General features: G+C 39.9%; 1 protein-coding gene across 1 annotated transcript; it reads left to right on the forward strand.

Annotated features, from left to right (window-relative positions):
* Positions 1–820: 820 nt before the first annotated feature.
* On the forward strand, positions 821–6,568 carry mrpl53 (mitochondrial ribosomal protein L53). Its single transcript, NM_001005117.2, is given in 3 exon segments — positions 821–985; positions 2,035–2,147; positions 5,770–6,568. Coding segments are annotated over 3 exon segments (327 nt in total). The 5' UTR covers positions 821–890; the 3' UTR covers positions 5,889–6,568.
* Positions 6,569–12,299: the final 5,731 nt, after the last annotated feature.

Here is a 12,299-nt window from a genome sequence, read left to right on the forward strand (position 1 = left end):
CCGTGTGTACGGGTGATGTCAGTACGCACGGGGCGCAACGTTATAAAAGGGCCTGTGTGCGGTCGCGTGTAGGCAGAAGTGCAGAGGCGGCGCACCTGAGGGATACGAAGATGCTGCTGAAGCCACCGGAGAAGCTGCCGAAGAGCAGAAGTAAAATGCTGCTGGGCACCAATGTATTAGGGGGGCACTGCTCTTGGCACCAATGTACTAGGGGGGCACTGCTCTTGGCACCAATGTACTAGGGGGGCACTGCTCTTGGCACCAATGTACTAGGGGGGCACTGCTCTTGGCACCAATGTACTAGGGGGGCACTGCTGCTGGGCACCAATGTACTAGGGGGGCACTGCTGCTGGGCACCAATGTACTAGGGGGGCACTGCTCTTGGCACCAATGTACTAGGGGGGCACTGCTGCTGGGCACAGAGTTAAATTTTTTAACATTTTCTAATGGTGGTGTGCCTCGTGATTTTTTTCATGAAACAAGTGTGCCTTTGCCCAAAAAAGGTTGAAAAACACTGATCTAAATAACCCCGTTTGTATTCATGTACATAAGTAGCGCTTTATAAATAAAGATATACATACATACATACAGTAGAATTAAGCGCAACTGGATGCAACCTGCAACATAAGGAGGATCGCCTGTGTGAACAAGAGTTGGTGAAATTGCCAGTGCTTCTATTTGCACCACTCAGCACCTGGTATGGCTTTATTGCTTATTAAGAAATTACATGTACACGTACGTACCTTCCTCTCACGTCACATCTTTTATCCCCGCTTAAAGAACTACATATCCCAGGAAGCTTTGGCGGGGCGGGGGGCGGAGAGTTATTTGCGAATTGCATTGTGGGAGAGGGAGATTCTCGCTCTCATTGGCTGCATGTGTGCGGGATGATGGCTGCTGTCGGTGCTTCGGAGCTGCTGCTAAAGTCAGTGAAGTCCATCGCTGTGCGATTCTGTCCCTTTGAGCCCAATGTCCGGCACGTTAGGTAAGTAGTGCCCCACAGGAGCAGCAACACTGCGCTCAGTCACTCGGCTCTATATGGGGAACTAGTATTATGTACATATACAGCACATTCTCCTCATTAAGTGCCTAAGGTCATACAAACACATGGGGCACTTGTGTCACTCTTGTGTACCAGCTATTTTGTTTGCACCCCCCCCACCCTCGTTGTAGGTGGTACCTTCCTAATCCCAGTCATTCCAGTCTAGGGCAGTACTAGGGTCAGCACCTTATGTAAAACTGCTTTCCTGCACCCTGCTGCACTATGTTCCACCATATTAAACCACTATATTATAACTACATCCATTGGCTCCATATGGGGCCCCCCATGAACACAAGTGTGCGGTATCACCGTTTTGCCCATGCCCCTTGTGTGTGCAATATGAACTGCTGTTCCATTGATGTGCTAATGTCATTCAGAGTTTTGGGGTCATTAAAGTTTAACCCCTTCCTACCTACCTGCCCCTGCTCTGTGTTGTCATTGCTTGATATGGAAATTCATATGTTTTTTAAGTTTAGGTGCCCAATGATATTGCTGTGGGGCCCAATAACTAGTCATTAGTGGTTAATAAACATAGTAAAAATAATGTGGTAATACGTCGGCATTTTAATTGGGAGGTCAGTGGAGTTTATACGTAAGCTTCTCTAAGGCTAATGCCAGATGAGGCGTAGGGCATATATTTTCGGCAAGCGGAAAAACGGTTGCCGAAAATACTGCGTAGGACGGTATTTTCAGAAAGCGGTTTTCCGCACAGTGTAGGGGCCCAGTGAACATTTTTAGACCAGAGTTACTGCTCAACCCCTCTAAATGACCGCCATTGCATATATCTGTCTTATATACATATCTATCTTATATACATACAGACCTTTATGTGCACTCAGATATATAAACTACATATACCAATACTTATACCAATAGATGTTAAGATCATGATAGACTTGGATATTATGCTTGTTCCAGGAGTAGCCATTTTATTATAATACTTATTATTATTGCTAATAATTATTTGAATTTTGAATCTTTTCTTTTTCCAGAGAATTTTTGGATATTATAAACTCCAAAAAAATCCGCTCTTCCAACGCAAACTGTGACATTGCTGTAGATGTGAGGCATGATCGGAGTGAACCCCACGTGGATATTCTGTTTGGTGAGTCTCATATTATATTAACAGCAAAACAAATATACATACTTAACAATAAAAGACTGATTGGTCATCTCTTTTGTGTATTGCGCCAGGGATGACCAATAGAGTTTTGTTAGCAATGTGTACACACAATGTCTTAACAATGTAGGTTGTGATATTTAATTATATGATCTACTTCATCCTTCCTCTGTGTTAGCTGTTTCACCAAGAGGTGCCAAAATACTGTGAAACCAACTATAAATAACTACAGTCTATTAAAGGTTGCAGTCAGATTGTGATGGGTTGCACAGTGATATGTGGTGTCACATATGTGACAAACAAATTGTTCCAACTTTTTTTTATTTTTTTATTTTACTTTGCCTGGTGGATCTTGCTAAGCATATTAAAGGATAGTTTACCTTTGTTATAGTATGTTATAGAATGGCCTATTCCTAGAAATTTTGCAGTTGGCCTGCATTATTTAGTTTTTATATTGTTTTTAAAGGGTAGGTTCACCTTTTAGTTAACTTTTAGTATGTTATAGAAAGCCCAGTGCTAAGCAGCTTTTCAAGTCTTCATTATTTGTTCTTCATAGTTTTTGAATTATTCACCTTCTTCTTCTAATTCTTTGGAACTTTCAAAAGGGGGTTACTGACCCCTGAGTCAAAAAAATGTTGCTCTGTGAGGCTACAATTTAATTGTTATTGTTACTTTATATTTCTTATTTTTCTATTCAGGTCCACTCCTATTCACATATCAGTCTTTCATTCAAACCACATCCTGGTTGCTAAGGTAATTTAAAGCCTAGCAACCAAATAGCTGCTAAAACTCCAAGCTGGAGAGCTGCTGAACAAAAACTTACCTTTAAAAAAAAAAATTACAATAAAAATGAAGACCAGCTGCAAATTGTTACTCTCTACATCATACTAAAAGTTAATTCAAAGGTGGACAACCCCATTACGTATTTAATTATTCACCTATTGTTTGCATTTATGGGGAGAGCAGCTGTATGCCTTCCTGTCTTCCCTGACTTCAGTATATTCCACCCTCTCCCCGATGGCACAGGTATGCTGAGTCCGACTCTCAGTCTCTGCTGGGCACAGTGACAGGTGCTTTTTTATACATATTCAATATACTGCCACCATGCTAAGCTAAAGGAACATCAGGATGGTTACAAGGCACATAAGGCTTTCTCTTTCATCGTATAGCTGTTCTGTACCTACAACTATGTACAGCTGCATTGTGGAAGAAAAGGGGCAAGTACTTTCTTAAATGCTTATAGGTTGCTTTGGTATGATTTATTTATTATTTAAGTATCCAGTAGGTGGAGCTGTATAATAAAGTGAAAACTATTCCTATACTGTGCATTTGCTGGAAGATCCAAGAATCGCCATCCTGGGGTTCCAGGTTATGAATTAAATTGGCATCCCCTGTGAATTGGGGTTTATTTGTCCTTTAAACAAAATATGTTGCATATACAGTTGTAAATAGTCCAACCTGATGCCGGGCCAGGTTGGGTTTGAGTTGTCACTGTTTATGGCTGGCGTGGGTTAAATCATTTCTCACCCTCACATCCCTAATTGCAAGACAGTAACCTTTAAAGGAAAACTAAAGCGTAACTAAAGAAATAGGCTAGAAATGTATATATTATGCTTTGTGCTTCTGTGCTAGCCCAAGGCATCCACACCCCTTTAGCTGATTCACTGCACATGCTCTGCTGCTGTCATTTACCTGAGGTTAGGGGCCAGCTCACAATATACTGTATATATAGAATATAAATGTCACAATATAAGACTGATTAGTAATTAATACAGATAATTACTACATGGTAACTCAGAATCTAGTGCAACTAGCATCAGAATTAAATAATCAGTCCTGTAGCATCACCTTATAACAGGCCAGACTCATTATCAAATTGATGATTTGCAATGACCCATAGGCTCACTGAGCATGTGAGTGTCGCTTTTTAGGGTTTAGTTCTCCTTTAAAACAGCTTATAACAAGTTTAACTCATTATTAGCACTCATAGGACTCTCTGGGGACCAGCAGGAAATCATGGGATGTACTGGCATCTCTCTTCTTACATTGTTATTATTATGGTAAACTCAGTCTGGTGTGCATACACTGGGGGCACTGCCACTTGTTGGGGAGTACACTTTTAATTGAAGTCACCCTCAGAGACGTTCTAGAGTCTGCTGCAGGTACCCAACTGACTATACCTCCAGATGTCATGAACACCACTGACTGGCAGTGATGTCACTGTGTCACACAGATTTCTCTCTCACAGAGCACATACTGTACCTATACCAAAAAAAGTATGTATTGCATGATACAAGTATGGGATCTGTTATCCAGAAAGTTCCAAATTATGTGAAGACAATTTAGTCTCCATTTAAGCAAATAATTAACATTTTTAAAAATGATTTCCTTTCTCTCTGTAATAGTAAAACAGTACCTTGTACTTGATCCCAACTAAGATATAATTAATCCTTATTGGAGGAAAAACAATCCTATTGGGTTTAATTAATGTTTAAATGATTTATTAGTACTCTTAAGGTATGGAGATCTAAATTACAGAAAGATCCCTTATCCAGAAAACACAAGATCCCAAGCATTCTGGATAACAGGTCCCATAACTGTAGTACATTTCTATAATATATGGATATTGGAAGTCACCATTGTACAAAATCATTTAGCCTGCAGCCTTCTCTGTAACTACTAATTTACTTGTTAACACTAGGGGGTGCTCTATCACTTAAAAACTGATCCCAGAGTTTATTCAGTGTGTGAATTAAAGGGTCACATTCAGAGCAGCATAACGCAGAGCAATTTAGTTACAGCACTATTTGGGAAGAACACTGTGATATGAGACACCCCCTGATCTCAAGAGCTGCTCATTGTTAAGAGTACTATGGGATGTGGTTTCTCACAGTTCCTAAATTTGAAAATCACAGAGAGTAAAATAACACTTGTGCCTGGCTAATCTATCTTTGAGATGGGATTATGTACTCCTGATTACACACCAGAGGGCATTTAAAGGCTGGTGAGGATAAAATGAATAGATTATTTTGCCCTGGTCCCCCAGACACATCTTCTGTTGTTCAGTTCCCTGAGTCTAGCAATATATTTACTTTATCAAGGGTATTGGATACATTGAGATGTGCAAGTATTTGGTGGTTATAGGCTCAGAGCCCAATAACAAATACTGAACTTGTGGCTCCATATTTGTTGCTTTTGGATTGAGTTCCTGTAACACATGCACACATCTGCTTTGTTCTCGCAGCATTGAGCTGGGGTGTGTATCAGCAGAACCAATCCAATTGCATTGCGAGTGCTTTCAGTTAGGGATTCAGGCCACAAGCTGCTAATAAATGAGTAATTTAATTATCACTGATAGTGTTTATTGGTTTTAGGCTTGGTTCATCCATCCCTCATGTCCTATAATAAATAAAAATTCTTTTAATTTTCTCCTAATGGCAGTAGCACTGAAGCACTTCTGTATATGTTCCAGTTTTACTCACTCACCTGCACGGCCAGCAAAGCATTTCACTTAGGGGGGAAGTTGACATTTTTGTCCAGCAGCGGCTACATTTGCCTTCATGCTACAAATGGAAGCACAGTTACATATTTTCTATTTCCTTTCCAGCTGACGGTGAGCGACTTGTGATAAAAGGACCCAATGTGACCTCCAAGGAAATGTTATCAGCTTTAAATGTAAAATGTGCCTCCAAGAACCTGCAAGTAAAAGACAGTGGGAAAAAGTAGTGTGTGGAGAGGCTTGCCTCTTGTTCATCATTCCTGAGCCATGCCATTAAGCAACCTTCCACCTGGGGCACAGCAGCCGCACAATCTCTTTCTGCTATGACTGGCAGGGAACTTGCCTTGATAAGCCCAAGCCGATGGCTGTCTTCTGGTGACCCGGCAGAGTCACTCTGAGCTGAAATCCATAATTCACACAAGATCCTCGGATTTGCTTTCTCTTTGTTAATATTTTTTTTCAGCAGCATAAAAAAACGTATACAGAAACACATTTCCACTGTTATAGAGCTAAATATAACTTATCTGAAACCAGGGTTTGTATTATAATTATTCTTTTATAAAGGGGACACTGTCACCCTAAAACTTTCATATATCTGAAATCAGGGTGTAATAGTGCATAATGTAACTTTAGTTTGGGCAAGCCACTACTTTGCCATGAAGTCTGATCTTATTTCCTGCTGCTTGCGAGACTCTACATCCCCATTTCTTAACATTTACTCCCCAGATGTTGCAGGACTACAATTCCCATAATCCTCCAAAAATACCATTAGCCAAAATATGCATGAAGTTGTGGTTCCATAACATATGGAAACCTAAGGTTTGGTAACAGCTCTATTTCTTGATTAGCAATGATTCTCTGAAAGCTGTGATTCTAAATAAAGAATCCGTGTAATCTTTGATTCCTTCACCTTTGGAAACATCTTATTAACCGTTATGGCTACGAAAAGTTTCACTAGAAGGGTGGGGTAAATAAAACATATTTTTGCTTAATTTCTAGGGGTATAAATGCAGTAAAAGACAACTCAAAACACTCACAGGTACAGTCAGGCCGAATATAATAGAGTCTGTTCTGACTCAGAACTGCATGTCAAACACATAAATTCCCATGTGTAAAAGCCCCAAATCAAGTTATACTGACACCAAAATACTAAATTTCAAAATATAAAGGAAGGAAGACAGAAGGAAGAGGATTGCTCATTCGCAGTTACCCCGAGCTGGTGCATATTTTTTCTAACAGAAGCACCAGCCCCGGGTATAAGGTAAGCGATTACAATTTTACCTTTCCTTCTCCTTTAATTTCAGTGGTCAGCATCTCTTTAATATTCACATTAGACAAAACCCAAAGGGAAAGTGAAAATAAATGGTCAAGTGGAATTTTAAACTGAGACAGACGAAATTGAACCTTAACTTGCAAAATATATGAATATTTAAGACAGGAGACCAACCACTAGTTAAGCTTGTGTACAGATAGTACTGTTTGTACAGACATAGGTAATCGATTTCACCATCATGATAATTATAGTAAGTAAATGAATATATTTAGTGCTTTCCAGCCTTTCCGCTTTTGCAGCAAAACAGCAATCCTAGAAAGTCACACTCAACATTCTGGTGTATTTTTAACTTTCTTACAACACACAAATATATTATCCCAGATGATTTCTACCCCACACCTCACACCATTTCAGTATCCAATAAGGACACAGTATAGCACAGAAGGATTGGCGACTGCAGAACATTCATGTACTGATTGCCATGGTGGAGTATATGGCACTGGAAGCCAATCAGGTTCTTGTTTCTATTGCACATGTTCCTGACACATAGATGTGACACAGCCAGACATGGGGCCACCAACCCCACTGCACTACATTATCCACTTACAGGGAACAAGGGGACAACTCATGGGAGAGCATTTGATGTTGGTGTGGAGGGGGAATTTTGTTGGGAATTATTACCAAAAGGCAGTGGGGGTTGCTAATTGCTATGTCATCACCTTGCCTCACCTTCTCTTTTACAGTGTTCTCAGATATATATCTTTTGTATATACTGTTGGAAAGAAATCATCAGGCACATTTGGGCTTACAATATCCCCTTTAACCAAAGTATTTTCACTTGCTCATTGGCTCACACTCTCAAACTGCATCTTTTTCTATCCATATGACAAGATTTAGGGTGGGGGAATTGTTCTAACATTATAAAAAGTACACAGTGGTCTTAGTTGGTACGAGTGCATTTAACTTTTATAGATTTAAGATTTTTATTAAATTCCATAAAATATTTTTGGTTTGTGTTTCTGTAACACAGTGGATAGGAATTTCACGCTTTTCCTTAGAGGCCACAGAGCAGTAACCGAATGTTCGTCTGTTGTGACCATGGGAAAACCTTTGAACAAGTAATGCAAAACGTTGCTGGTTTCAATTTGTGTTCCTCATTTTCTGTTGGTATCATCTCATTTTATTTTTGTTGACCCTAGCACCCAGACAGCATAGAAAAGTTCCCTATAAGCTAACAAAAGCTCAAATATTATGCGCCTCATTGCAAGAGTGGCATCCAATTATTTCCCTAAAAAAATGTAAATTGCTCAGAGAGCTCTTCTAAGAACTTTTGCAATGAACATAATTTTTTCTAGTTTCCAATATATTAGCAGTTTTGAAACTGCTAGTCATTGCGGCTGACGGCCTATAGTGAGCTTAAAATTTGTTTTTTGAGAAAACCCATGACTTGTGATGCTGCTCTGCTTAGAACTGACTAGAGAAACAGCTGATGTCTCTTCTCTGCTCACTCGCATCAGTTTCTAAACCGAGCCTCAGATAATCCTTCTCACAGGAAATGTATTTTCAGCTGACTGTAGCCAGTTGACTAACATGACCAAATGAAACTGTTGTTTTAAAAGCATTATATTAATCGTTGTTAATCTAATTTGTTTTAAAGAGATACGGACACCAAAAATGTAATATTTTTTTACATCTATCATAACATTGGCTTTGCGTGCTATATATAATTTTTACTTTAAGGTATTTGCCCAATGCTTTTACATTACTTGATCCCCCATGTTCCTCTATGAGGGGGCGGCCATATTTGTGCAGCAGTTGGCCGTTAGCATTAGAATGTGTAACTGACAGGCTGAGAGGGGACAGTCAGGTTGGCAGAAGAGTCAGGTTAGGAACTTTATGTAACAATTACTTACAAATCACCGTCAAAGAAAAATGATCAGCATGACCTATAGGCAAGTTTAATGTACATTCAGATTTTGAAGAGTAGTTTTTTTTTAATTTTAGGACGACTTAAGTGTGGCCTTACAGTGTAATTCCAGTTCTGTAACAAGACACAGGACTCTAGAAGAAACATACTAATTTCTCATTATATTGGGAAATATCAGAAACAAAGACCCAAAGTAAGAATTTTGATCTGTGACAAAAGCACTGGCCCGAGTCCTCAACTCATAATAGCACATGTACCGCAAGGGAAGTTCCGGTTGAAAGAAAAACTCAAGCTTGTTGTCTAATTGTAGCTTATAATGAAGGAATGTACAATAATAATATACCTTAGGGCAAGGAATGATAGAGGATTACTGTAAAGCACTGTAATGTGTGTCAGTGATAAAAAAACAATTCTCTTAATTTGCCTAAAATAAAAAACAACATAAGGGCATAAAATGCAGGTTCTAAACACGCATGGAGCTGGCTGTCCACCACAAAAATATTTTTTTGCCTAATAAAACATAATTCCAAACAACTTTCCAATGTGTATTTATTGAAATTTTTTAATGTTTTAAAGTTATGTGTAAATGTAATTGCTATTAAAAGCAGCATTTGCTGAACTCCTGGTTGTTACTTTTAAACAATGTTGCAAAGGTTAGTCTCCTCCAGCAATACAGGTCTGTCAGTCTGCTGCCTTACTAGCAAACAGTACTTCTAATAGCAATCATATATACAAATAAGTCAAACCAATGCAAATTTGTAATGTGTATGTTGCAAAGTAGCTTGGAATTAGGTTTTCTTTTATTAGACAAAAAGTACATTTTTTGTTGACATGTCCTTTAACTTGTCTGACACTGTATAAAGGAAAATTAATCTGCCTCTGCTGAGTAACTGATCAGTATAGTAGCAGGCAGGTTACCAGCCTAGCCAGTAAATCACCATCTAAGGCCAGGCCTGGTATTACAAACTAACTTCCTGGCCTCTCTGCTAAGTTTTGTCCCCAACTTGCCTTAAAAATAGTGCTGGATCCTCCCAACTCCCACCACATCCATCCCCCTTGATCCAACCACTCTGAAATCAGTTAAATAGTCCCAGCAAAGGTGGCAACCCTACTTAGAACAGGCAAATAATGTCTTCCTACTAAGCACTAAATGCATCAGTAAGGCTTTTACCGGCTTCAGTCTCATGTGTGTTGATGTAGGAGGTGATGTGTAGACCAATCCGATGTCAAACACTTACAGGTAGGGAGGCCATAAGCTTCCTGCAGTATGTGACAGACTACGCACATTCTTTCTATAGGAAGACGGTAGCAGCTACTATAGATTTGGGAATTTTTATTCATTGAACTAGATAAAGAATATAAATGGGCAACTATAGCAATAGAATAAGTCATGTTAAAAGAAATATTTGTTATTACATCCCTATGGATTCTAGTGTGTAACACCTTCTCATCTGATTTCTAATGCAACTTGCAGCCATACCAGGCCCCCCTCCCCCCCATGATCAAACACCACTTTTATCCATGGATGTCTAACAGCATGTTAGTGGGACTATACTTTAATACCCAAATTTTAACACATGACAAATGTGATCTCAAATATACAGTGGCTTGCAAAAGTATTCGGCCCCCTTGAACTTTTCCACATTTTGTCACATTACAGCCACAAACATGAATCAATTTTATTGGAATTCCACGTGAAAGACCAATACAAAGTGGTGTACACGTGAGAAGTGGAACGAAAATCATACATGATTCAAAACATTTTTTACAAATAAATAACTGCAAAGTGGGGTGTGCGTAATTATTCAGCCCCCTTTGGTCTGAGTGCAGTCAGTTGCCCATAGACATTGCCTGATGAGTGCTAATGACTAAATAGAGTGCACCTGTGTGTAATCTAATGTCAGTACAAATACAGCTGCTCTGTGACGTCCTCAGAGGTTGTCTAAGAGAATATTGGGAGCAACAACACCATGAAGTCCAAAGAACACACCAGACAGGTCAGGGATAAAGTTATTGAGAAATTTAAAGCAGGCTTAGGCTACAAAATGATTTCCAAAGCCTTGAACATCCCACGGAGCACTGTTCAAGCGATCATTCAGAAATGGAAGGAGTATGGCACAACTGTAACCCTACCAAGACAAGGCCGTCCCCCTAAACTCACAGGCCGAACAAGGAGAGCGCTGATCAGAAATGCAGCCAAGAGGCCCATGGTGACTCTGGACGAGCTGCAGATATTTACAGCTCAGGTGGGGGAATCTGTCCATAGGACAACTATTAGTCGTGCACTGCACAAAGTTGGCCTTTATGGAAGAGTGGCAAGAAGAAAGCCATTGTTAACAGAAAACCATAAGAAGTCCCGTTTGCAGTTTGCTGCAAGCCATGTGGGGGACACAGCAAACATGTGGAAGAAGGTGCTCTGGTCAGATGAGACCAAAATGGAATTTTGGCCAAAATGCTATGTGTGGTGGAAAACTAACACTGCACATCACTCTGAACATACCATCTCCACTGTCAAATATGGTGGTGGCAGCATCATGCTCTGGGGGTGCTTCTCTTCAGCAGGGACAGGGAAGCTGGTCAGAGTTGATGGGAAGATGGATGGAGCCAAATACAGGGCAATCTTGGAAGAAAACCTCTTTGAGTCTGCAAAAGACTTGAGACTGGGGCGGAGGTTCACCTTCCAGCAGGACAATGACCCTAAACATAAAGCCAGGGCAACAATGGAATGGTTTAAAACAAAACATATCCATGTGTTAGAATGGCCTAGTCAAAGTCCAGATCTAAATCCAATCGAGAATCTGTGGCAAGATCTGAAAACTGCTGTTCACAAACGCTGTCCATCTAATCTGACTGAGCTGGAGCTGTTTTGCAAAGAAGAATGGGCAAGGATTTCAGTCTCTAGATGTGCAGAGCTGGTAGAGACATACCCTAAAAGACTGGCAGCTGTAATTGCAGCAAAAGGTGGTTCTACAAAGCATTGATTCAGGGGGCTGAATAATTACGCACACCCCACTTTGCAGTTATTTATTTGTAAAAAATGTTTGGAATCATGTAGGATTTTCCTTCCACTTCTCACGTGTACACCACTTTGTATTGGTCTTTCACGTGGAATTCCAATAAAATTGATTCATGTTTGTGGCTGTAATGTGACAAAATGTGGAAAAGTTCAAGGGGGCCGAATACTTTTGCAAGCCACTGTATTTTTATTCAAAGATCTTTTGTATTACACACATTAAACTGCTGGGTAAGAGTTGTCTAGTTTTCTTACTTTATTGGATAAACCCTGGCTTGATATGCAAGTCTACAGAGAACTTGCTGTTGACAAATCCAATAGTATATGCTATAGCCCTCAAAGACACAAAGCAGAAGGGTCCTGAAAAGTACTGTGGTTTCTTTAGGGTATAAAGCATCCAATATTAGCTCACTTTGTGGTCCAAT

Source organism: Xenopus tropicalis, chromosome 6 (assembly GCF_000004195.4).
Source record: "Xenopus tropicalis strain Nigerian chromosome 6, UCB_Xtro_10.0, whole genome shotgun sequence".
NCBI classification, from domain to species: Eukaryota; Metazoa; Chordata; class Amphibia; order Anura; family Pipidae; genus Xenopus; species Xenopus tropicalis.